Source organism: Lissotriton vulgaris, chromosome 1_1 (genome assembly GCF_964263255.1).
Source record: "Lissotriton vulgaris chromosome 1_1, aLisVul1.2, whole genome shotgun sequence".
In the NCBI taxonomy this organism is placed as follows: domain Eukaryota; kingdom Metazoa; phylum Chordata; class Amphibia; order Caudata; family Salamandridae; genus Lissotriton; species Lissotriton vulgaris.
Window position 1 is genome coordinate 418,132,182 of NC_141685.1, and position 27,918 is coordinate 418,160,099.

The following is a 27,918-nucleotide window of genomic DNA, read 5'->3' on the forward strand; positions in this document are numbered from 1 at the left end:
ATAGGCGGCGATAATAAAATTTGTGCTAAGCGCGATTTGCGATATTCAACGCATGCCGTTGATAATATGCCCCACGGAGTTTGATTAACGAGCTAAAAAGCTCCACATAGTATCACCAAAAGGGGCCTGAAACAAAACTTCTGAGTACATCTGTCAATGTTCACACAGGGAGGTGCTAAGAGTGGAGAACATCATATTTCTGAAAGTCGTGGATCAACGAACAGGGTGACCTTATGAATAAAAGATGGGTCACAGCAGAAAGATATGGCCGAGGATGAAGTTTCATAAAGAACACATCTGCAGGAATGCAAGCCACAGATACAAAGGGGGAGGAGGGAAGTTTGCATGTGTAACAATGAGCTATGCTGTCATGGAGGATGTGGAAGAGGAAATCAGCCGGAAGACTACAGGTCAAGGACAGGGCTCAAGGTCACAGTGAATCTGGGCTTGGGAGCAGAGGTCAAGAGTCACTTAGAAATCACTCCTGAACAGGAGGTGCAGTGGCAGAACATGGCTGCTACTGATGTGCCAGCGGATGAATCATCATGAGCGGAAGTCACATTTTATCATGTCCCCGCAATGGCTAACCCTGCTCCACCCACCGTTACACAGATGCGCACAAGCACAGCTAAAAACTGCAGACGTATAACTGATGATTTGGCTAAATATAAGAATTTCTCTTTTCAGGGCTACACAATGTCTACTGTAATGAAGATAGATGTGCCTCAACAAGACATAAATCAAAGCATGTACTTTCTACATAGCTGTAATACCAACAAGTGTTGTCACGGAAAAGCACAATAAGCAACTGTGAAAATACACCAAGCGAGCGCCCAGTACAAATCACCCTTTAAAAGTGATCTTGGGAAGAAGGTGGTGAACAGCTTTCAAGATTTAAATCGGTCTGGCTGGCAGATAGGAGTTCTCAATTCTGCAACCTTCAGAGCAAAGCTTATTTACTTAATAATTTAAAGACTGAAGGAGCTCCGGGAGTCTTGCAAGAACTATCTTTTAATTGAGACCAGTGGCTAAGAGGCGAGTGAAACAGCATCCAGGGAGCCAGGGTGCTCCTCAATTGTATACCTTGCATTGCCATTACATAAAGTGTGGTGCTTCTAGGATGTCTGCTCTGTGAACCCGCATGCAACACTGGTAACTGGTGAAGAACTATATCTGGTTACTTGCATTCGCTGCCGGTGCAGGTAAGCACGGTGGAGTGGAGTGGGGCGGGGGAGGAAGTCAACTGACGAAGAAATTTGTTTTTTTTATTTATTTAATTTTACCTATTTCATCGTCAGTCAACTTCCCTCCTCCCACACTTACCCACCCCACCACGCTTACCTGTGCCGGCCGCCGCGGGTTACTTGTTAACATTGCAAAAACGAGCCTGTTGATCAGTACAAGGCTTTCAACCCCTTTGCATCCCCAGGCCACACAAACCATAGTGTAATAGGACCTGGTGGATTGAAATGTGTGATAGTGCTTCGCACATACAGAAGCGCAGTTTACTTTTCAGTGAATGTCATTTGCGCTGCCATCAAGTTTTGTGCTGACCGTCAATTCATCCTAAACAGGAAATCTATATATTTTTCGGTCTGCTCTGACATTGCATCCATGGTTTTTGTCTCGACTTTACCCCTCCGCCGCGGCTGGAATTCTGCACCTGTGCGGCACATTCCGATCGCGGGCGTGGTCATGACGGCCCCCAGCCGTCATCAGCACACGCCCACCGTGATGCATGACGGCTGGGGCCGTCATCAGCATGGACGGGGTTAAAGCAGTATTACGCTCTTACCTACTGGTATTGCCTATTTTTGTGCTGTTACACCTTTCTGGAAGAGTTTCTATTGGAATGCCTGAGGGCCTATTTTACATCTATCTAAAAAGTAAATTCAATAGTAACACTATTTGTCACATTCAAGTTCTTATCTCCTGTATGTATTCTAAACAGAAAGCAGTCATTTCATTGTTTTCTTTCCCCACGACAATGGAAAAACCAACCGGACAGACTTTAAAGTGATCAACAGCTATTGTGAATGCAACCCATATATCCCGCTTTGTGGATGCATGTGTTCGCATGCACTGGTACATTAAAGCAACACCTACGGGCTTTGCAAATGCTTATTTTAATCGCTGTAGGCAAAATCCCCTAATAAGAGAAGAAAATGCAGCAATGTAGCATCAAACAAAGAACCTGCACCCAGGGCTGCCTACTGATAAGGTTTAGGAAGATTTACTTAGGAGAAGGATAACACTGATCTGATCCTGCAATCACAAAGCCCTCCCCAGTACCCGTTTAAAGACAGGGACCGTTAGCCCACATTCATCCAATGACCTAGATTCCCTGGCGGGCACACAAGACAGCGTGTTCTTGAGAAGCTTTGTCTGGAAATTATGCAACACATATATTAATGAGCCTCTTGGCTGAAACTGTCCAGCTCCATTAACAAAAAAACACAGCCATTGATGGGTGCCTCTGACTAAATTTACATATCAATGAACAGTGAATGGTGGGATTGTATGCCAGACTATGGTGAGGGGACAAAAAGCGGTGCTTGGCAAGATTCAAGAATTCCCTTAGAGAAAGACCAAGTCTACTGGATCACAGACCCAGTTAACTGAACACTGTTGCGTGCACGGTAAGTTAATTTGCTGAGTGGCATGAAAATTTGCTGTCTCTTGGGGAAATTGTTCTTACCGTGCTTCCATAACTTTGCTTTCCATCTCTCTGCATTCATAGTCCTCGATGTATCCTAAAGTGCAGTTAATCTGATTGAAATCTGGATTACAGACCGCTAGGAAGTGCGGGCGCAGGCGGCCGACGGACACTTTGGCAATGTCTGTGAAGGACTGGCTGATGGAGCACCCAAAAATGAAGCAGCCAACCTGCTTGTAGAGAGCTGCGATGTATGGATTCTGGATGAAGGAGTGGGTCCGCTCCTTCAAGTAGTGGATCCGGTAGAACTCACCAGTGATGATCTGAGCGAAAGAGAAAGTGTGATATTTACACAAGTGCTATGACCAACAGCAGTAGTTCACATAAACAGTCACAATAGCATTAGTCCATCCTCATGTCCAGCCTACAGTACAACACCTTCCCACAAATAACCTCCCAATAAATAATATTTAGCTTCAATTGTAATATCTTATACATTATGGAGAGATTTATCGCAAAACCATGATGAGGATATAACAAGCAGAAAGAAGATACCGTTTAAGGGCTGGAGTGCTACCAACGTACACTTGAGGACCAACGGGCATAGGTACAAAGTTTTTTTTTAGGCTATGAGTGGCCTCATTCACAGAATTGGGTCATTTGCAACTGCAAAAAAGATTTTTCTAGTGTACAAATGGCAAATTGCGACCAATTTGCAATTTTCGTTTGCTTCCAAATACTGATTCGGGGTTTGGAAGGGGCCTCCCTTTCAAATAGCGAATTGGAATAGTATGTATTAATGTTTTGCGATCGAATTCTGATCACAAAACTTTACTCTATTATCAACTACAAACTTGTAGTGGGTACCCATTCACAAATGGGAAGAGGTCATCTAAGTACCCCTTCCCCTTTCAGAATGCTAAACTAAATATTTTTGATTGCAAGCAGTGGTCCCACGGACCCCTTCCTACACGTAACTAAAAGAAACTTAAACGTTTCACGTTTTTTAAAAAAATGCATCCTGTTTTTCTTTAAGGAAAAGGGCTGCATTTAAATGAAAAAAAAGATGGATTTATTAAAAAGCAATCACAGACAAGGTGCTCTGCTGACTGCAGCAGGCCACCATCCAGTGATGGCTGCGATTCCCGTCGGGTTGCATATTGCGTACTACCTCATTAAAATTCACAAGGAATCGCTCTTTTAAAATGAACAGTTTCAAACATTAGGAAGAGAGATTGACTAATTGCAATTTAAAGATAATCGCAATTAAGAAATTGATATTCCTAATGTTAGTACATCTGACCCTAAGTTCCAATCCAAGGTCAACCACTCTATAACATAGTCTGTTCCTTTGCAAAGCCCTTTATCTAGCTAGATACCTGTCCCCTCTGGCACTTGTGAGATGCAACAGAATTTAGCATTGAACATTTGGGCAATTAAAATGGCAACTATACTGCCACTACTGTATTGCACTAGCACATGCACAAAACTTTGACCACAAGTCTTTTATCTTTTGAACCCTAAAAAAAACAGGGTTGCATTAGAATGGAAATATATTAAGCTTTACAAATTTGTAATCAGCAATTGTTATAGACGCACAAAATATGATATATGTCGGTGAGCTTGTGATGGCATTTGTGCGATTGTAATGTGCCAAGTCACTGCTATCCACCTGCTCTCTACAGGTAGTAAATATGGCCGGAGGGCCCAATGCCATTCAGGGACTGTTGGTAGAAAGCCGAGATCAGAGCGCCATGGGGCTGAAAAGGTTGAGGCCTCTCTACGGGGACAGTTTCTGCTTCGTCCGTAGTGCTGTAGGTGTGGGTGGGGTCAGGCTCCGTCTCTACCCTCAGTCCCTGCCCTTTTTCCATCTTTGTATTTTCCAGGTGTAGAGCTGCACCTTGTAAAACTGGGTCTGGTGCCTCTGGAACTGAAAATATCAGGTAGAAATACACCGGATCATACATTGTTGTCCAGAATCTTAGCCCCGGCGCCGCCGCAGTCTGTGCAGGTAACAGCGGTAGGGTGGTGGGGCTGCTTGAGGGAGGATTTCGAAGGACGATGCGGGGGGGGGGGGGATTAAATAAATAATTCATTTTCCCTTGGCATCGTCCCTCGAAATAGCCCCTCACGTAGCCCCACCGCTGTTGTCTGCACAGACCACGGCTCCCCCTGCAGGCTTAATAGAGGCATAAGTGTGGAAAAGTTCAAATGTAAAGGTACTTAAGTACCACTCGATCATACATTTGTGATGGGTAGTAATTCCTCTTTCTACTAATATTGTTGAGCTATTATTATTGAGGGTAATTAAAATAAATACTGCCAATGTAGCAATGCCTGTTTTTTGTGTATAGCTGGTTGACAAGAATTTGGAAGCACCTACAATATTATATCAGTAGCAGTAGTTTTACTCCATTTTGTAATCTGTATTAATTTTAATCATACATCAGCGACAATTTCATTCTATCTTAATTATATTTTTGAAATTAATGTATGTTCGTAATGTTGTTTTTAGATAGTGCAATGGTTACACCCATGAAAAAAGATTCTTGATGATGGCGAATTTAAATATTTTGTAAAATGCTATGATTTTATGGAAAACGTAAATTTTTATTATGACCTAGATTGTTTTCAGACACTGGTTCTGAAAGTTGGTGGATACATAAGGAAGCAATATCTTCCTGCATTGCCTGCAGCAGAGTCAGATAATTGCTTCCAGTGTTTTATTTATGCAGAGCCATTTAAGTGTTTCACAAAAAAGGGACCCTTAGTGCAAAGTGTTCAATGGAAAAAGCAGTGTCCCAAAAACGCTTACTGTTCCAATTATGTGGGCTCCATTACCAAGACCTGGAAATGCCATTATTACAGCTGCACCTCAACAGCAGCGGCCCAAAGCACCCGCTTACCACAGTCCTTTCTTCATTTCCTCTAGCGTGCGAATAATAAATGAAAACATGTCCGCCCTCCTGCATCTACTGCTACATAGACCAGACACAAAGGTGAAAATGATAACATGAGGCTAATCTACTCACTTTTCTCTTTACCCGCCCATTAAGATTATTTTTCAAATAAACCAAGGAATCTTTCCAAAGCCAAAGCGCTTGGGTTTTTCTTGCCCGTGGCGACAAACAAGGCCAGGTCAATGTTAGTGTATGGAAGGCTATCAAAATGGATACATTTACCTACAGTAAAAGGGAGAACTTACAAAAGTTATCCTTAATATCTAGAATAACTCAGAATGTGTGGACCAACACTGGACACTCCGACAATGCTTTATATAGCAGACAATGTATAGAGAAAATACTTTATGTACAAATAATTGGCCTGGTGATATTTGTATACCTTATTGTAGTGACCAGAGGAAGTGTGATTCGTGCTGACATTTATAAAGGTGAATACATGTTGCAGTATGACTTAACTAGAAACTAAATGGATCTATACTCCTTTAATGTTTTCCATAGATTTGGGAATCAAGACACATGAGGATACAGAGACTTATCAATTACCACACACTTCAGTCAAGTGGCAAATGTGGCATTCAAAAAGATTTGCGACTCTGATGCCTCAGGCTTTGCAAGGTAATTTTCACGCTAAAGCATTAGGGTTAGCATTTTCTGATGTAAGTGCCATCAATCTGACAAGCATTAACCTACTGGTGAGCAGTCACACAGATTTCACCCATGGTGGTGCTAAGTTATATGGGCAGACAGCTTAGCTGCTAGAGGCAGAATTTTATGAGGCTTATTTAATGGCTCCCTGCTTTAGAACCATCATTCGGCAGAAGTGTGTGATCCTCTACTATTTATACCGTAAAGTATCAAGACACCCGATGCATATCTGCAAACTATGAATAGGCCATCCCTTTTGAGAGCCAGAACAGTGGTGCAATCCAGGGGCCAGATGTACGACCTTTAAGTTTAGTGAGTCGCAAATTGCGCAACATTGTGACTCACAAAACTTAATATACAACAGTGTTTCAGACACGGTTTGCGATTCCCAATGGTGTGGCATATTGCATGCCTCATGAATATTAATGAGGATGTCGCAATTTGCGACCCCATTGGGAATGGCTAGACCTCCTAGGGATAGTGACCATCATGTCTGTGACAGCTTTTAAATAAAGCAGTTTTTCTTTTTTTCAAATGCAGCCCGCTTTTCTTCATTTAAAAAAGAAATATGAAACTTTTCAGTTTCGTTTTTTAAGGGCAGGCAGTGGTCTCTGGGACCACTGCCTGCCCTTAAAAAATATTTACGCACCCATTCACAAAAGGGAAGGGGTCCCCTGGGAACCCCATCTTGTGTGCGAGTGGTTTAACATCTACTTGAAGTAGGCGGTAAACTGCGAGTGTTTTGCAGCCGCAAAAAAGTGTTGTACATCTGGCCCCAGATAGTGTTTCTGCTGAGGTCAGTGCATCCCTCCAGAGGACACAGTGTTCAAGATTGGTTAATCTCCACGAAAGCTTTGGTATGCCCTGTGCCGTTTGCTGAGAACCGGATTACAAGTGGAAACATTGCTAAAGGTCCTAATACTTTTGGCAATTTGATAAAGCATCTATGCAATACTCAGTTTCACCTATGCATGGGCCACACCGAGTTCAGCAAAGGATTGCATCTGACTTTTGTGACATACAGAGATGGAGCTATGGACCTCTTTCTTCACTTGAAGGCAAGTGCTGAATTTGGGAGAGCTGAGCTTCTAGTTATAAGAAAGGTTCCCGGAATTTTAACTTTCAATAAAGTTCAGGGCATGGAATGAAGTCCAAATGTCTCACCTCTGCAGAAGAGGTGATGGTTAAATCAGATGTTGTCACCTCACGTTTGGCCATAGCCTTGCAGGTTTCGGATTCTATTCATTAACTAAATGTTTTTGTACCCATGCAATAAAAGGAAAAAGACCCCCTTTTTATTGCATATGGTTAAACTCCATTCAAATCGTGACACGCCCCAATGAGCCACGCTAGAAGGCAGCATACTGCCCCCTCCTTCTTTCACAACTTGGAGCTGCAGATGGAAAGTACCACACGGAATACATCTTGCAATTAGACTTAGCGGGGAGGGACGCTTTATCACTTTGCGAACCCCAAAGAGGCGGTTTATAAGGTGTTATTATTTAACAAGTGACATAAAAGCCTTTCAGGAGCCACATAAAGGATTTAGAGCTCCGTTTAATTGTGAATGTCTAGGAGGAATATATGAAGTTTTTGTGGCGGGTAGGACCAGGGCACTGTTCTGCGCCAGCTGTCTTGCAGCAGTGTGGGCTACCAGCAAGTTGAGCTTTTTGCACTTATTAGACACGTGCACCTGATTTTAAGGCACAGGGCATGGTTTTGTGGATCATTTGCATTTTAAGGGCAATTTCACTTGTAAACCAGACCCATGAATCTACACCCAGGTGTGTGAAGAAGGAAACACATTAAATCTGAATATTTTTATTGTAGACAAACGTTTTAGGCATCTTTTTGCTTCACTAAAGGCTTGAAGTCAGCAACTTTAGTGAGGAGTTTGTGTCATGTTGGGTTTGTGTAGCAGCAGGTGGTGAAATAATTGTTGGTGACAAGAATCTTAATCTCAGCCACTGCCTTGCAATTATTCTCTCTGTGCCACCCACACCTCTTATTCTGCTGTAAACCCTTTAACCAGATGTGTGGTAGAGGAAATGGGGCAGGGGTGCACACCTGCATTTCACTTGCCTCATGATTAGGAGAGGTGTTGACCACCTGGGAAGCATTAAGTTATTGCCACCAGCTGCCTCATTTTCCATTGTTAGGTGTACAGAAGCAGACCCATAAATCCATTGAGGAACCAGATTCAAAGGTACTTTTGAATCAACAATGTTCCAATGAGGTGAACTTTACAAAGAAGCCTTTCTGGTAATTGTAGGTATGTCACTTACACGAAAAGTCAACAAATGAAAAAGGTAAGCACAATATACCACGCGCAAGTATGGTCGATTTCATCTGATATTATATCATGATGATTCATAAACAAAACCAATTTCGGTTAAAATCTACTTTCTTCTTTCCATATTAATCTTCTACATGTTGAATAGTCTTTAGTGCAATTTTGAGACGTTTCTAAACAAAAGTTTACCTAATATCAAAACAGAAATGGAGCTTGGCACCATGTCCCATTCAGGAGACAACAGTCTGGACTATGTACCATGCTAAGGGGGCCATTAACTGAAAATGGATCAGCACACCAGTAGGTAGATATGGCATGGTAAGTGGTCAATTAGTTAATAGCTCATATGATATAGAGACGTGATGATGTAGTGAAGTTGCCAAGCTGGTGAGGTTGTGGAGTATAGAGAGAATGTGGAGCCTTATGTATCAGTGTATTTACACATAGACACAGAATGAGTGAAACTCTTCGATATAAAAGCCTCTTGGTGTTGCTCTCCTGATGGGCTACATCAGTATTTATTTCTACAAGTTTGGAATCGTTGCTCTATGTCTCTGCATCATTTCAAATCCACTGTGGAGCTATGTCATTAAATGCAGAAAGTGACTAAGACATTGCATCTAAAGAATTGATGCCTCACATAACTTGTTACATATTTATCTGCTTTGGAGGTTCAGCTTTGGCTCCTTACTGTTCGGGTGCAGGACTGACTCTACCATCAGAACCTTGAGCAATAGAACTGGAGAGTTGGCCCAGACTTTCACCTACACCCCAGGACATAGCCACACAGTAGAGGTATGGTTTTTAAAATGTGGGTTCTTTTGCAGAGATATCTGCAACGCTTCTGCGCCCAGAATGTTTGTGATTAATGCTTAACACTTAACTTTGTTTTCGGAATTTATAATTTACAACTTGAAATGTTTTTGGTATTTGAAGCACATTGGTGCCTATTCACAAAGGCGTTTTGGCATATGTACAGTAGTATACTCTTATGCATCTTTGTGAATTGGCCCCAAACCATCCAGCATAGGAATAAAATGTGAATATTTAAGGGATTTCAAAGTAGAGGATGGATTAACTAATGAGCCTCTTATTTCGACCATAATTTGAGTTCAAGCAATCCAACGAACGCAATAGTGATGACTATTCAATATGTCCAATATATGGGCGGAACACTGGTGATTTCATAAGGTTACTGTTTGAACCCTACACAGTGGTAAAACACTTTGGTGAGAACCTACAGCTTCAGTGGAGTTTGAATCTGTCAGAGTTGAAAGTTGTGGGATGGAGAGAGGCAAGAAAACTACAGAAAGAAGGTCAATGGCCAAGTGGTCAGTCGCCCGCCTTGAAAATTCAGCCAGCTTCATGCATTTGGACCTATGGTGCCCCTGCGTTCCTACTTTTTTTTGTAGTGTTTCTATGAATGCACAAAGGAATACAAAATGGACATAGAAATGAATGCAGACAACATAATGTGTATGGTTACATCTCACTGCTGTTTCTCAACTGAACTCGGATATGACAGGGCCAAGGGGTGCATAATTCAAAGGTTGCAAGAGGGTACATGACACTGCTTGTAAAATGAAGTGTGTATTAAACCAGAGTCTGTTTTTTTCTTCATTTTTGCATGTATTTTAGAATAATGACTTGTCAAATCCTTCTGAAGCAAAGGTCCCTCAGAACAATTCCCTTAACATTATTGAAAAGTTATTAACACCTGAGCGATCTCACTGTTTCTTTGCCTCAGTTCACACATGATGTTTTTCTATACATTTACTCAAAACACATTCTGAGCATTTCGCAGGGATGAATTTTCGTCTGTGATTAAATGAAAAGATGTCCTATTACCTTGCTTTTCCCGGTCACCTGACCTTTGTTCAGTCACGTGTTAAAAGATGAGGGATTGGAGCAGTCAGAAAGACATATTTTGGCCTGCGGTATCATTTTCACACAGCCGCTGGAGTTTGTTTGCACACCAGCATATATATATATATATATTTTACAGTTTGCCTTCAGTATTAGAAACCCCCTGGTATTCCACACACCGCCCAGATAGCTCTTTATCGGGCCCCTCCCTGAACCCAGACAATACATCAGTCTAATGTTTCTAGTTTGACAACAGATTGATCAACTCGTTTGGTTGATTGTTGTTTTTGCTCCACGTGTTTCCTGATTGAAACCCAACACTCCTGTTTATCAATCACTGTCAGTAATTAGAAGCAGACTGTGAGTGAAGGGAATATGCGGGCAGATTATGTGAAAGAGGCTGTGTTTATGACTCTCTTTAAACTCTTATCGTCTCAATTAGTCTCGTGGTGAAGCTTTCAACCTGGGGACCCGGGTTCTAATCCCCCTTCTGGCACTTGATCTTTGATATTGGGAAAATCGCACACCCCCTGCATGTAAAACTGCGAGCATTCATAAATATAAAGCAGCTGCATATTTGTGAAATATAATTTCTACGTGAAACGCTAATATGTAAAGTCCCACTTGACATACAGAGCTCAGTTTCTCTTCATGCTAGATTAGCTTTCTTCAAATTGTAATAAAGTTAATTAAGACCGCTAATTAGATAAGAACTTACATTGCTCAAACGTTGGAATACTTGATTCAGTTAACACAACATTTAATTACAAATAATAAAAAAACATGTTTATAAACTCTGTTTGCATTTGTACTTGCATATATTAAGAAAGCAACATTTGACAACAGTAACAGACTACCGGACAGCAAAAGCATGCGAAGCAGCACCAGCCAATTTGCCCCAAATTAACAGTTTTTAGACAGAAGGAAGAACAATGAGCACCAACTACATCCAGCACGAATCCATGTGAAATAAGCAGATGTAATTTCTGCCAAACCTTTATTTATTAAGACAGATCCAGAATATATCTGGTTCAGAAAGTGGAAGCTAGGTTTTGTTTTTTGTTTTTTCCTATGTTTACCTTATCTTAGAAGGTGTGCCATCAGTATTTAGCCAGATTTGATGGAGGTGTGTATGATGGTGGGGTATACAATCTCCAAAGGATTGCAGGTTTCTGAGTTTGGGATGCTACTCTTCTTGCCACATGTAATCTTGGGAGTATAATATTTATGGTCTGCACATTTCAATGGCAGACGGGGTAATTAAATCCAATTTGCCTGATTACAGCATAACTATTTAATAGAAGAAGCCGAGATTCCTAGATTCGGCTTTTTTTCATTTCCAGATCTAGTCAGTGAGTGGTTAGCCAAGCGGCCATGTTTGTACGTGCTGAATGTAGCGCCCGCCAGAGGAAAGCGATGCAAGATGCAAGAAAGGATGGAGCACTTGGATTGTATGATCGCAGACTTACAGCAAGAATGGCAATGAGAATGCCAGCGGCACAGAGCACAGCATCATTAATGGTCTCTCCTGGTTTGGATGGGTACTTGATACTTTCATCATTGCAGTAAAAGCCCCGTCTGTACGGCCGGATTGTGCTAGTCTCAATAACCAGGAAGGGCAGGCCAGCTAGCGAAAGAGCAAGAGAGACACAAAAACACATCAGTAACATGGACACACATGAACGACATGCAGCACAGACCCACTGGGACAATGCAATACCCATACACAGTTTCTGTCGTTGTCTGTTTAAGTCTTGCTCTACAGTCATATTAATACCCACATTGGCTCATCGTTTGATCAAAGGCGAATTGAGCAAAACATATTGATAGCAATGAATTTAGGCAACATTGTGTATGTTTTGCAGGGTCCCAGCATAGTCTTCTGTGCCACAGATTGGTAACTTACAGATATGAACGTCAGCAGAACTCCTACTGCAAACAGCACGGGGGTAGGTACAGTGCTTTTCAATAGGGGGTACTGGATGGACTCATCACTGCAGTAAAAGCCCCGCTTGTAGGGCTTGACATAAGAAGTGGTGTTCATCACTGCTGCAGGGAGAGTGACTGTGTAAACAAAGTGCAGAGCATGAGTGTTACTATCCTGCATGATGAAACCAGGCAATATTTGGTGGGCATAATTCAAGCCAACAGCATGTGTGGAAATGGAGCCTGCCCGGTGGCTACTGGACAACTGCATTCAACACTCAAGGCGTGCATCAACATTTTTAAAACTGCACTCTGTAATATTTTATTAAACAAATAAAATTACTTTTGAGAATGACTGTTCAGTTTTTGTTTTTTAAAATGGTATACTGATTTTTTAGTGTATTTTTGCAAAAGTATCAATTGATTCAAGACATCAACTATTATAGAAGTGTATTTGCTTTTGAGCCTGTATCGAGTACTTGAGGGGAAAAAAAATAACCCATGTTACGTTGCATCTTACCTGCCACCTGACATGTTGGCACATCACCCATCCAACAATACTGCAAAGATTATTTTAAGAATTGCCTGTGGGGGCATCACTCAGGAAGCCCTCTTCCACCCATGAAACCAGAATCTTAGGACTTTTTCAGTGGTGTCTGAGGCCGTTTTTAGGTGGCTGGCAGATTAGTGAATATGTCCTCCCTGTGAAGGAGGAATGGGAGTTTTGTGTGGGCATGTGGACTTTGGTCACTTCCCAATTCCTCCAGATCCAGCAGTGACCAATGGAGTACAGCTCAAACATTCTGAAAATAGGTTTGGGAAAACATTTATTTACAATATAATTTTAAAAGCAATATTACCAATAAAGCAAGCAGAAATATGAACTCTGTGCATCTTGGTTCTAAAACATTGCATTGGCTTTTAAGACCGTTCTTCTATGTTCCTTGTCCGACTTGTTTCCAATTTCAACTCTCCATCAGAAAATAGGTTACGGGAATGATGGGAGAAGTTTTTCTTCCTGACCATGTGTTGTGAGTTCAACAAAAATCGCTTGCCCCAAAACTTTAATTTATTACTGAGACATAGTGTTAATTCACCTACATTAGTAGAGTACAAGCATCTTTATTTTTTTACACAGACCAACTTTTATAAAGAACTTTTTTGACAGGAATGACTAAAGATTCAACAGGATTGACCAACAATACCTCTTTCTATTTCTTACCAATTTAAATCTGTTTGTTAAAGAGCTGCATGCCCTCGTGGATAGCTAACATATATGTGCTCTCATTGTATACATCCATGGTTCCATATGGTTGAACTAAGTAATAACAGTGGTGGTTCTAAGACATGGAATATGCAAGAATGTATGTATGGTGCAACTAGCAGAGAGCATAGGATTGCTCCTAAAAGCAGCAATGGGCGAGATAAGAGTGGAATATTCCCTCTATGTTTTCTGATCATGAAAATTAGTATTTTACCTCTATTACCACTGCCATAGCTTTAAGTGTTGTCACCAAACGTGGTCACTTGTTCTCTTCTAAAAGATCATATTAACTTTATGTTTTTTAATTGGTGGAATTTGAGTCCACCTGCAGCCTGAAAAATCCTCATTTATCAATTAAAAACCTTTTATAGCTGCTCTGCTTTGAAAAACATAGGAAGGACTTCACAAGTTTTCAGATGAATAAAACTGGCAGTGATAGTGAGAAACCCTTCTTGGGATTCATGTAATTTAATCATAATAGAGACTCCATTTATAGCATGGCAGTAAACAAGTCAATGCATGATCATCTTTTTTAATCACATCACAACAAACAATTTTTTTCCAGTGGATTCCTCTCACCCATATTCCGCTACTGATATAATTTTAAATCCTGTACTCTTGGCTTTAAAAACTCTACTGGGAGACAGCTAGATTCTGATGTCAATATTTGGGATAGAACCCTTGGTACTGTAATAGAATCTCTTCTCAAAGCCGATAGGGCCTGATTTGATCCCACATCACACTCTACTTATTCCCTAAATTCCACCTCATCCCGGCGACCATGCAGAGTACACTTACGTGGCCACTGCTATTTCTCTAGCTCTTCTAATAGTTTTCGCATGACATATCTGCAGGCCACATGGCGTTCAAATAATCTAATACAGCTGCAAGCTAAGAATGCTCTGAGAACATGCTGCTCTTTTCATTTAGTATTAGGATTCCACTTTTTTGACTTGATGCAAGAGAATGTACATCACTTGTTATGTTCAGTGTTTTCCAGACAATAGAACACCATGGTCATAATACGTGCACTGTGTGTGGTTTCCTTTCTTTTAAGCAAACAAAACAGTAAACACACACAGATGGGCTTGTTTTGGTTGTGTTTTCTCTAGCCTGGGTTTGTGGTGTGCAGAGGATATTTTCAATTCAATGGCGCCTTTTTTATAGTGAAACCATAACCTCAGGTTCTCTGCCTTGACATGGGAATGATGTGAAACTAAATATAGTCCTAGCAACGAGCACACAGCTTAAAAACCACGCGCTCTCGCTTGTCCAATGCTCTCTGGAGCGGCCTAGGAATGACATTTGGTGCCAAAGTATCATAAACATATAAAAACTGAACTGGTTACAGAACATACCAGGCCGAGGCCAAGATAATAAAAAATGTGTAGTCACTACTCAAACATTAAATTAAGGCTTTCTCCTAAATTCTAGGATTCTCCATGAATACAGCCAGTATGTATTAACAACTTGTGAAAATGCGCTTAAAGCATGATTTATTTTAAATGTGAAAGGAACATGTTGAAGAGTATACAGATAAATCTATATTTTTTCTCTCATGGTATTTATTGCCAATAATTTTTACCCTGGTGGTAATAATACATTATTATGGTATATTTCCCTGGTTGCTTGAAAGAGTGTGTCATTTAATGGAATATGAATGGTTCCTGCTCTAAACAAACCCAACCCAAAGGGAGCTGTATTGGATGCTTCTTCACGTCCATGATGATGTCATTGCAGCCCGCCTGATGACATTGTAACTTGTGTGAGCCATAAACTCGCCCAGGCCGATGGGACTCAAGTGATGGGATTAAGGAAGGACAGCAGCTGAAAATGCAGCCCCCCTCTGGAAAAGCGTAAAATTATCTGCCCCACGCTAGACAACGGGAGAGCCCTAGCCAGGTCCCAAGGGTGATAACCCTATTTTCTTTAAATCAATGCAATTTGACTATCTTCTGCAAGAACCATTATTCTGACCCACCACATAGTATCGAGGCTTTACTGCAGTAGATACATATTTACCTGAATAACATCTTACATTCTTCCTCTATTCATTGTCCAAACTCAAAAATCTCCTAGTCCCTATTTACACCAACCCTATGGCTTGGAATGATAGAATGCATATATGTTAAGAATGAAACGTAAGGACTCTCCATATAAAAGTGAATATAATTCCACGAGGATCACATTATTATATGGTTTTTCACCCAAAGATGTCAATATCATATCTTTATCACTATAATTTTCTGCTGCAAATAGGTCCTGAGTTTAACAAACTTGAAATGATGAAAAGCTGAGTCTACTCCAGAAGGAGTCACACCTTTGACCGCCAAGGTCTGCTCAGGTTTTGATGCTAGTGCATTGCCATCACCTCTCTCTGGATTAATGTAGCAGAGAAACATGGATGAGAGACTGTCGTTAATCAGCAAAATATCACAAGCAATGAGAACATCTGAGTGTTAAAATACTCTCCCGAACACAAGAGTGTGAATCTAGACCTTCTCTCACCAAAATATATCTCACTTTTGTGAAAACAAATGTTGTTTTTACTAGAACAGGTAGATATTTTCTTGGGAAGGGGAGAAGTGGAACATAAAAGACAAACCAGTCTTTCTTTCAGGTATCCAATTCTATTCAATTGAAACATCTACATGTTAACAAAGTTAAACACACCGAGGAATGTGGGATTTTCAATCTTTGTCAGGATGCGAATACTTTACTAGGCTTTAAGAAATAATGCCCTGGCCACCCACTCTTAAAGCCACTGACGAGGAAGTAATTTCTTCGTAACACAGCCCGCTAAGCCATTATACCCAGGGGATTCACTATTTGCCGCAGGTCAATGCACCCCCTTTGCAGTGGTTAAACCACAAAATACATGTGTTCTGATCCTACTTGGAAAACTCGAGGATCCGTCACTTAACTTAGTTTTCCATTACAGCTAAGACATGGTGTTTAAATGAAACATCATTGAAATAATGTGTAGCTCTGCCTTTGAGCTAGAAAAATGAGCAAAGCAAGCACCACTCCAAAGACATGACTGTTCTCTGCTCATGGGGTCGCTTAACATGTTCCCTGGTAATCCGGATATGGCCAGTTACCTGCTGAATCAGGACTAGAAAGTCAGCAGTACCTCTGAGGAGCTGGGTAGTCTACCCCGATCTGCAGGTAAAGTGCTGGATATGACCCAAGATCAGAATTACCAATGTAAAGCTAATCCCCTGTTCCTAATTTGAAACGTAAGGTCTCAAACATAACCTTGTCGGGATGGAGGCGCTGATGCCTGAGGTATTGGCAATTGCAGAGCTTTGGAGATACATGGAATATGTCTGGGGACCTCTTTATGAGGCCTAAGAAGGAACAGAGCCCGTCCCTGTATAGTGAGTTTTAATGAAAATACTGTTTTGTGCTACATTCTCTGGAGCCAGGGACTCACGACTACGTGCAGGAGTGGATCTGTTTGGTTGGGAGCCCAGTTGGTAGGGTAGCTCTTCCTTCACAATGGAACTAAAAAATAACAGTGTATGCCTTCGGGCTTCCTTCAACTCCGTATAGACGCTAGGGTACTTTTTCAGGCAAACTTGTAAAATCCTATTTTTTGTGAACACAATGTAAAGTCACTTGTACAGAATCTGAGAATCACTTAGTCCTCTCTACAGATGACACAGATCAGTTGTGAACACTGAGCTTCATTTAAAAATGTGCAGTGATTTACAGAACAAAGGGGTGCCAGAGATGGACAGTATTACTACAGACTATATAAAGAGAAAGATCACAAGCACATATTAAAGATACGCCTGGCAAGAAGATAAGAGATCTAAGGATTGATTGAACAGGATGGGCCAGCTACGCTTTTCTCAAGGGTTGGTGAGATTGTTCTCCACCCAAAGGCTTTTTTTTCTGTTTCACTTGTGCCTATTTTTTGGAGCCTTCTCTCATATACTTAATGTTTGCCATACACCTAATTAAAATGCCCTACAACGGAATAAGTGATGTTAATTATTTTATAGTGGGTTCTTGATTTGTGAAACACTTTCAATTGGATCCCATTGAGGAGGTATTCTGCAGCCATGCAGCAATGCACATGATACCGATGCCCTGTTGGTCTTCATCCTTTTAAAGACAAGGGCCTTATTTAGAGTTTGGCACTTGGGAAACTCCACTAAAGCATGGCAGATATTCTCTGTATCACAAAGGCATTAATCTCTAATGCTCTTGTAATATGGTGAGCGGTACATCTGACACCTTTGGAGTATCCCAGCACCCAAACTCTAAATAAGGCCCTAAATGTATGAGTCAAGTTCACCTTAGCTTGAATCACAGCACTTAACAGCCCATACCAGGGATTCAAATCTGGCAGCCCACATATAGCCCCATGATCCATAATGAGTTCAGCTGATGTGTGCATTTGGATATTTCTCACTTAAATCATTTCTTTTAGTATTTATTGTAATGTATACAACACAACAAATGAAAGAGAACTGCATTTGGTTGATCCCTACCTGCAATGGCACTGACGGGCTAAAAAGGATAGAAATAAATATAGCACAGAGTAATTAGCGCAGTCATTCCCTCCATCATTTGTTGTGTTATTAGCATAGCCCTGTGGTGGGGCCAATGCTAATTTGAGTAAAGCATAAATTACCCAAAACCAATGGAATGGAATGTGGCCCAGAGTATTAACAGTGGCTAAGATATATGTATAGAGTCCACCCTTCACGTTTTGTGTTATGAGAATCTCTCTAAGCAGGAGGGGTAAGTCCTAAACTCATTGTGCCAAAGCAAATGGGGCCAATGCTAATTTGAGTAAATCTGGTACTTGTTTGTAAAGGACCAGATTACCTAAAACAATGGAATGGAATGTGGCAACAGTGGCTAAGATTTATGTACACATTTAATCCATCACGTTTTGCGCTGTCTATGAAAGATAAATCACCCTGCCAATGTTTCCCACTCTGTACCACTCCGCCTACGCCAGCATGTGCGGATGAAAGGCATACATCAGATTCCTCTGGAATTGTCCAACACTCATAATGGAATGGCATACCTTATTGATTTGTGGTGGAATAAACCGGGGGCGGGGTGGTGGCACACCTCACATCTGGCAGGTTGCACACCCAGGGTGTTGTCAATATGGCAGCAGCTCCTAGATTGTTGAGCGTGTAGCAAGGCAATGATGGCGCCAAGCTGCTGTTGAGAATTTATGGAGAGGCTGGAACAGCAGAGCGAATAAAGCAGAGATGGGAAACCCCTCCCTTCAGAAAAGCACCATCAGCAGTTTTCAACGGCAACACAACAAACGTAGGGCAGTGTGTACAGAGCCAAACGTTGGCACTCATTCAGTTTCATCAAAACATTCCTCGTGTCCTTACACAAACAGTTTAACTGTATCTTTCAACTCTGTTACACTGCTCTGAAACCGCAATAACAGTTTCAGTTTTAAGCCCGGGAACAAAGTTCACAATGCGGTCCAGAGACGAAAACCTCAGGAGTGAAAGCGTTTTTTATTGGCAGCGCCTTTATTTCCCGAGAAGGAACAGCTTCCAGGCAGGAAAGCGTCCGCTGCAGTCTAATGCGGAAAGTTCTTAGAAGCGTCCACCTGATATTGCAAAAGTCAATATTTGCCCGTCCGCATGACTACATGGCAGACGCAGGCCAAGGGGAGGCGCTGCCCCCCGAGGCGGAGTGTAATGATTTCCTGTTGGTGTGTGGTTGTGTTCAGAGCACCGAGAGGCTGGTGTCTGCTGTAACCCACGAAGCCATTTGTCAAAGCAAGTCGTTGCAAGCTTCTCCAGCATGGAAGAATGCAGAGGCGCAGGGGCAGTTCGCATCCCTCAGCACTTGAGTAGTAAACGTGAACACACAAATGTTCACAACAGGACACACTTATCGTCTGTGCCGCGCACACTAGTAGAACCCTGCCCTGGTGCAAAGATAAATGGAAGGTTATTGTTGTTGCTGCAAAACATGCCCAGGTGACGGCATGAAATACACCGCTCCGGGGGGATGTGCAGGTGTACATGGCATTAGAGTGTGCGCATGCACATATCTGATCCCTGAGCATCTTAATAGACTTGGAGCCCCTCTCGGTCCTTGATGGGGGCCTGAGTGTTCCCACAAGGCTGAGTGCAGTCCCTGGCTGCACTAACCCAGGTATGGACATTCAGGTCCTTCTTGTGGGTGGAGCGAAGAGGCCCCTGGAGCAACGATAGGCTGCATGGTGCAAGTTCTGCTGCCTGGTTCTGAGCAAGGGTATGCCCAAGGAGTCTGAGGGAGGTGACATCTTCCTGTCCCCAGGGGAAGAGGTGGGGGTCTGCGACCGGATCTTTCCAAAAGGGTTCATTAGGAGACCGTCCTAGCCACCTCCCTAAACCCATCCTATGTGCATGCTGGGAGGAGCAATGCACAAAATGTAGAGAATGTGATGGATGATCTACATTCTCCACCTTACTCGGGTTGTGATTTGGTCTAGCACTGGCTAAAAGGAATTCCATGATTATCATGGGCACGCAGTCATGAAAATTTGGGAAAGCCCCGAAATTAATGATTGTTGATGAATAGGAACTTAACCATGCCTATATATTCAGTAATAAGAAGGGATTTTCAAGAGCCTTACATATTAGCGTTTCCGAACGAATCGGGTTGTGCAAGTCCAACCAACTGATTATGAGGCTTCCCAACATCATTCATTCAGACTCGCATTGACTTCAATGGGAGCCTGTGTTCCGAACGAGAACACAGGCTCCCAATGAAAAAAGGGATGGGTGGGGAAAACCTTTCATCCTGTGGCAGGCACACATGGTGCCTGTCACACTGTGCATGGCTGCAAAGAGGGGTACCATGGGTATCTTCACAGGCCCTAACCAGAGGCCTCAGGGTGAAGGGGGTCCTGCTACAGGCCCCTGAAGTCAGATTCCGACAGCCGTTTTGTGTCAGGCAAACCGAATCGGAACGGCTGTCCAAATCGCTCATCGCAATCAGTAGTTCAAAAATCGTGTCCATAGGATTGTACGTATTGGCTCCAGATGACTCAGTCTGTCCAATTGCTGTTCGGAACCTATTTGGACAGCCCGAATGGTTTCTGGGCATCGTAATCAGTTGTTGGGAAATGTGTATGATTCGATCAGAATCAAGGGTTCCGAATTGGGTTCTGAGATATCGAATCTCATACAGAGCCTTTCCAGACAGCATCGTAATCGACCCCTTAGTGTTAGTGGCCATGAAGAAACCACTGTATTCTCTCCTGTTGCTATAGCACCCAGGTAACTGGCTATTGGGTTGCCCTTGGTTTCTCTTACAACACATAAAACAAATGTCAAAGTCTAGCCATGATTCACACCTTGAGGTTGAACTGCTACTTTAGGTCAGTCATATTTTTTTTGTTGTTTTTAAAGGCGAAAACATTTGTTAGAATTACATTTACTCGTGGGTGGGGAGTTGGGATGGTGCAATATATTTAATGAAATATATACACATGAGCAACCTGAGTCTATATGTGGTTTGTTTGGGTGTGTAATGAAACACTAGAAACACAAAATTCCTCGTGGACATTCACATACTCCAAACTATCCTTCCAGTTCCTATCGCAGAATATCTTCATGGGCCAGGAGACGTAAAAAGCAATATAGTGTTTAGCTTCTGTACCACGCTTAGCTCTCACCTAAGATTGCTTTAATTGTTTTTTTTACCATATCCTAGGACTAAGAATACTTAAAGGTTTCCACCCCTGCATTTTTGCTAGCCCTCACAATATTCCCATTATAAACATGGATCCTGGCCCTGGAACTGCCAGCAGCCACCTGCAAAAATAAGGCCAGCATGCAATTCTGTAACAAAATACAAGCACTGAAACCATTCACGAGTCTGAAGCCCAGAAAAGTGACCAAATACAAAGTTCACTGTTTTTTTTTAGAGTATTTTTCTTGCCTTTTTAAATCTTTTGATGAGACTTCTTGCTCATTTTTGAAGGATTGCCGAATTAAGGGGCATTACAGCACTCTTGCGAGGAACTGGGAATGAAGCTTTTTCACACTTTTTCAAGTTTGAGTCTTGCTCCATGCATGCTGCCAAGTGGCAACACGTGTTGCGCTGTGATCAAATGGATGAAACATACAGGCCACTCACTTAAACACAGATCAAAGAAGCGGCTTTGCCAACATTCATATTTTCTTTTTATTCAGTCGGCAAGAGGTACACACTGGTAAATCAACATGATCCTTTTTATTACTAAATTTCTTTTTATTTAGCATGTGTACTAAATGTTTGATCTTCCCCAAAGCTCTTACTTAGCTTCTCAATTATGGATCTAAATAAATCACAGAGCTGCTCGCCTGTTCCTTGTTATGAATTTCTCAACAAGCTCCATCTGGAAATGCTGAAGGTATGAACACAGCTAGGGTAACTTCAGAGAGGGCTTTGCTAAGCAGGGGTGGAACCATAATGGATACTAGGCATGATTTATTATAAAAATAATGAGTTGTGTGCTAATGCTGGCATATGACAGGCAGGAAAGATTTCAATCAGGCATTGTGGCATGGTTAATTTCTTAGCTGGCATTAATGCCTCAAAGGTCACAGATGCTGAGCGAGCAAGCCTGAGGCTCACCACACACTGAAGCACATCTGGGCACCATGACCATGATGATTTGCTCCATAGCAGCTGGAGTTCTGAAATGAATCAATAATTCAGACAAATACTATTTTTGGGAATGTCAGATGGCTTATTGTAGTTCTTCTTTCCATTTTGGAAAAATTGACTAAGAGAGTTGAAATTTTCATTTTTTTTAAAACTAGTGGTGGTGGTCTCTTGCCTACGCAGACCTATCCTATCACCATAGATATGATTAAAATGTAAGTCATTACAGAATTTGAAAATTAAGCTATCAGTAGAGTTAGGTATACTAGACCTCCCTTTAGTCTAGTCGTGGACTTGTACCATCTGTCATGGTAAATTTCAATACATTTACCGTACCTCCCGTTTTTAGAGAGAGGTACAACAAAACACAGAGGAAGGCAAGTTTTCATGTATTCTAGTGCAAGGTAAGTTACCAGTCCTTATTATATAGCAATTTAAGTAGCACCGATGCTAATGTATAATGTGAGTAAAAGTTGCATTTTGTTACTCTTAGTGCCTCACTGTCTACATTTTCTGGTTGGGGAGTGCTATCAACCATGTTGTTCTGTGCCCCTCGGCCGATGCAAAATTGTTGTCATACTTCTATGTTTGTGGATTGTCTTGGTTTTTGATACTAACAGTCTGGTTTCTCTAGGTGGAGTTTATCGATGTTCATAACTTTTGGATAGGTATTCCCACATGAAACCTCAGTAAGGGACAATGACTTTGACTTTATAAGGCACTTATAGCAGCATGTACTCAGAGTTTTCAAAACGTTTAGTTCTGATGATTAGTCTATATTATTTATCACTTTTCTGCCAAATATATAGGTGTGCTAAAATGTCTAGGAACTGGAATTGTTTTCAAGAATATCTGTATTTCAAGAAGATTGGATGAACAATTCAAGCGTGTACTGGAATGCTTGGTAGAGAATCCTAGCGTCCGAACCTCGAACTTAAACCTAGACACACTCACTTCTGTTGGTATTGGATCTTCTACAGAGATGTCTAGAAATTTCTGCATGTAGTCATTGACATAGCAAAAGAAAATACGAGTGAGAAGGTGGAACGTTACAGGTATACAGGTCAAGAGTTTCATGTGGAATTCTACGGGATCCATCTTCCTACCCCATCGCTCTGTTGGTACATGAATGAGTCATAACAATGTAGGTCCTCATTGGTAATTAGAAATATATGCTATACTGTAGAAAAAGTCATAATGGTGCATGGCATCACTAAACATCGATGGACGAGGGAAGATCCGCATGGTTATACAGATGTTCCACTGAATCATAGATTCATGTGTTAAATGCAGGGTAAGGCACTGAAACATGACTGAACAAGAAGGAACAAAGCCGGCTAGGCTGGTCTACATATTTCAGAAGTTACAGTACTGATGTTTAATCTTCGAACAGCTATTGAAAGTGCTGTCATATCCACAACAGGCGGGGCTCACAGACAATAGACAATTATACAGGAGAGGAATGACTCCTGTGTTTTTATCATTATTGTTGCTGTACATTTGAAAGTTAGCCACCTTAGAACTACAGTTTCCTGTTGAAGAAGTAGAAGTGTCTGGAGTTTTTAAGGTTTTCCAAAAGCAACAGACACAACAACAAGCATCCAATGCATTTATAGCAGAGGACGTCAACTCATCTTAAAGAAGCACAGAAAAACTCTGACTGAATTGTTAACAACACACTTGCTAACCTCTCACGGACTCCTCAGGCTGTTACTCTCCTATTACATCGGATGTGTAATACCACACGTGTTATATCACAATACAAAAATATTGCATCCACTACATCAACCAATCCGCAGCTTGCAAGGTACATACACTGCAATCAGATATGGAGGTAACAATATTAATATATACTTCACCTGGTATAAAACAGCAGTAGACAATGTTGTGGATGAGATATTTTTGTAGGTGAAAATTATTGAGCTCGGTATACTGTTCAATAGCCCTTAGAGATCAACAAATTATTGTGTGGGAAGTGTTCCAATTGCATACATGTACAGTAATAGGATCCATCTCCCTCAACTACGGTCAATGCGGGTCAGTTGAGGATTCCATGGTTGCCCGTGATACTGAAAAGGTGTCAGTCCAGTCCAGGACATCACCAGTAAGACAGAATTTTTTTGAATTCACATTAGACAGTATGACATGACAGTGTTTTCAATAGATGTTCGAAGATTAAACAGCAGTACTGTAACATCTGAAATTCCATTTGACTGACACTAAGGGATTGTAAAAATACTTTTACTGCCAGATCGTGGATGCAGTATGTTTGATTGTAATGGAATGATGAGCTTAGTCATGAGCAAATAAAGAAACATGTGAATTGTTTTCATACGTTTTCCACATTGTTTTATGCACCTGCTCTATATTTACTTTTCCTTTATCAGTTCCTGGGTTTATTTAAAACTTCAATAAAGTTCAATGTTCGAAAGGAGGCTGCTTTCTGCGCCGGAAATACAATGCATAATTCCTTTTCTTCTTGGTACAGCCATCAACACTTCCTGGTTTGGCTGGCCAAACTTTCTGGTGTTGATGTCCATAATTTCGGTCACTACTTCTCAGTTTTCCCACATTTTTCGGTTTACTGGACAACATTTATCTGAACACTTTTTTTGGGGGAATGTAAATCTGAAAAGAACTGTTGTAACACTTGTTCAGAATTCAGTTGTAAATACAGAGGAATAGAGGCATGCCTTAAAGCCCACATCCACTGTGTTAAATGCAGTGACTACGTAGTGCTGTAACTGTCTATTGGTAAGTACTCCTATAGATATACAACAAATGGTGTCCTTTCTTAGCAGTGAGTCAGTTGATTGTATGCCTGAAAACAAACTTTTTAATTGCTCTTGGATAATTGTAACATCTATTGGTAAGATTACGATTTTTTTCATATTCTTCACCAATGCGAAGAAAAAGTTGAATCTAAATTTTGAATTATAAATCGTGTTCACAGCATACGGGTTTGCTGAATTTTCTAGCCATACATTCCACTCACAATAGTAGAAAATTTCCTAAATCAATGGATTTTACGCTTGTAAAGCTTTACAAAAAACGTGGTAAATAGTTTTCCCATGGAAGGAGTATTTAGGTAATTTTGAAACTGTTAAAACATACATTCACAATTATTTCCCACACTAAACATACATTAAGTTCAGAAAAAGTGGCATCAACTGTGCATTTACGATGTGAAAAGCCCCCAAACAACCAGATTGGTCCTGGGGAACTCAGCAAAAAATGTGTGGAACTGACATTTTACCTAACCCTAAATGCACAGACCCTGCTCCTGAGAGTAATCCTAAGGAGGGATAATGGTGGGAACAGCATATACCTGGGAAATTATGAGTTTTATGGCTTCCAACCTTTTTGAGCAAACGTGTCTCCTAAAGAAAGAGTAACTCAAAGCATAGGCTATTAGTAACAGCCATCTTCTTGTTATGTGAAAGGAGAAACTAAATTAAGTGATTGTGTAACTAAGGTTGTAGATGCTATCACACCACTCTGTCTTAAAATTGTGTCAGCTTAATCTAGTCTCTGGTATAATTAGATCTTGAGATGCTAATTAAAAACAATGCATATTAATGGGCTTTTATTAACCTCGGGAAGGTTTAGTCATTCAATTATTTAAGAGTGTTATTTTTTACATGTCCCTACTGCACAGTAATAAGCAGGTGGATTTTAGGAATTAGCAAGTAGGCACGTGATTCAAAGCAGGATCATTTTGTTCATGCTCTTTCACTGTGGAGACATAAAAAGCCTTGCTGGGTTGTTAGTAGTTGAAACAACTAGATATGCCCAGCACAAAAAAAACTTCCAGTGTAACTGGAAATATACTTTTTTGATCAAGATCATCTGAATAATTGAAATGTGGCTTCAAAAAGAAGAGATTTGTAGTCTTCATGCAGAGGTCCCATGCTCTGTTTTGCAATATTTCTGATGAATCTATAACAATATTAGGATCTATAGAAATGTCTCACTGGGAGCTCAAAGCTAAAAGCTTTTCCTGTGAGTTGGTCTGTATTAAACTCAGCTAAGGTGTGACATACTCCTGAGTTACCAAGAGTAAGATACATTCAAACAAAAGATGTTTGTGAATCAAGCTAGAACCTATCAGACCAGAATGTGGAAAAGGTGAAACTGAATGATACTGGCAAAAGAGTATATTTTAAGAGGTGGCATGTCTTTTCACTAGCCGAATAATACCAGTTCCATCTCTAAGCGTCAGCATAATTTAATAAAGCTCAGTAACTACGAACTCCAATAGATCTTAACATGATCCCAAGGGCACCCATCTATGAATAGGGACAACATAGTTTTCAGTTTGTTCTTTCTGCCAAGACATCAATAATTGTAGGATTAAACTGTTAGGATAATAATGCTCACTCTATGTTACAGGTATTTCAAAATAGTTGTATTTTACCTTATTTTAAAATTCTATCTGAAAAATTCCTTGGCAAATGAAGGAAATTACTACCAGCCATACCTCAAATTTAAAATCATGTTATGGTCAATGTTATGCCTGTAAAATTAATTTTGTAACTAAACTCCTAGTTGGAAATGCACTCAGGCGTAATGACTGTTGTTACCCACGTCACGCCATGCGGTTTATGAATGATCTTTTGTCAAGATTTGCCTCATAAAAGCCCATTAGCTAGCTTGAAGTCCCAACGATAGAAGTTGCACAGATTAAATATATATATACACACACACACACACACACACACACATATACATATATATATATATACATATATACACACACACACAGATAGATCTACCACTTAAAGGTCCTAGCTATTATACAACAACTTGAACTGGCACCATGTAATCATTTATAGACGAGAACCTCGGCAGGGAGAGATGTTAGTAGCTATAACGCATGATAACAGGGTGTTGACAGGTTGCGCTGCCATTGTCTCCCCTGGCTTATTCCCTGGGCCTAATCTGAAAACCTTTATAGAAGTTCAGCCATTGTATCCATGTGTTAGTAGCTGTCTTCCTTGCGAAGAGGACATGTGCATCCCAACCATCAGCTGAAGCCCAAGAGAGATATGAGGAGAGAATGGAGAATGATAACCCTCTCTATCTAAAACTGATTAGTGTCTCCAGAAACCAGTGCTGACGGGAAGAAGATCCAGCGGAATGCCTTTGTTAAATGTCCGCCGACACTAAGAAGAGTGAGGGTAGTGAGGATGTGTGCTTAAATGCTGCTACATATTCAACATAAAGCCATTATCTGGTTATTGATTACATCGCTGTCAGGCTCTCTAGCTACAGCCAATATATAAATAGCACCTTAATGTCCAAAAGTTTCAAAGATATTTGTAATTCTCTTTCTTCTTTCTTCTTCTTTCTTTCCTTTCTCCTGTTCTGTTCCCTTTTCTCTGTCTCCTTCCTTTTTCTATTTTGTATATAATGATGCCATTTATGAGTTCCTCTGATTCACTACTGCCACTCTGTTCCCTGACTTTTATTTTACTTTTAAGAAGTATAAGTTGTGACAATTTCTCTGTTATTAATGACATACTCTGATGCACCTGTGGATTTTTTCCTTATTTTTCCTATCGGTATCATTATGAACTGTACATAACTGTTTTTATCCTTTTAAAATCTTAATAAACATATTGAACTAAAAAAAAAAGATATTTGTAATTTAGACACTGTACAGGCAAGC

The 27,918-nt window shown here is 40.9% G+C and overlaps 1 protein-coding gene across 2 annotated transcripts in view; it reads right to left on the bottom strand.

The window, feature by feature from the left end:
- Positions 1–27,918, bottom strand: part of PLPP3 (phospholipid phosphatase 3) — an 87,282-nt gene that overhangs the window by 36,866 nt on the left and 22,498 nt on the right. The window contains exons 2-3 of one of the 2 annotated variants that reach the window (XM_086952723.1): positions 12,330–12,487; positions 2,699–2,979 (exon numbers count right to left, since the gene is read on the bottom strand). In XM_086952723.1, coding sequence (XP_086808849.1) covers positions 2,699–2,979; positions 12,330–12,487 — 439 coding nt within the window. Of the gene's footprint in view, positions 1–2,698; positions 2,980–11,892; positions 12,051–12,329; positions 12,488–27,918 lie in introns of both variants that reach the window. The other variant, XM_086952720.1, reaches the window with a different exon arrangement.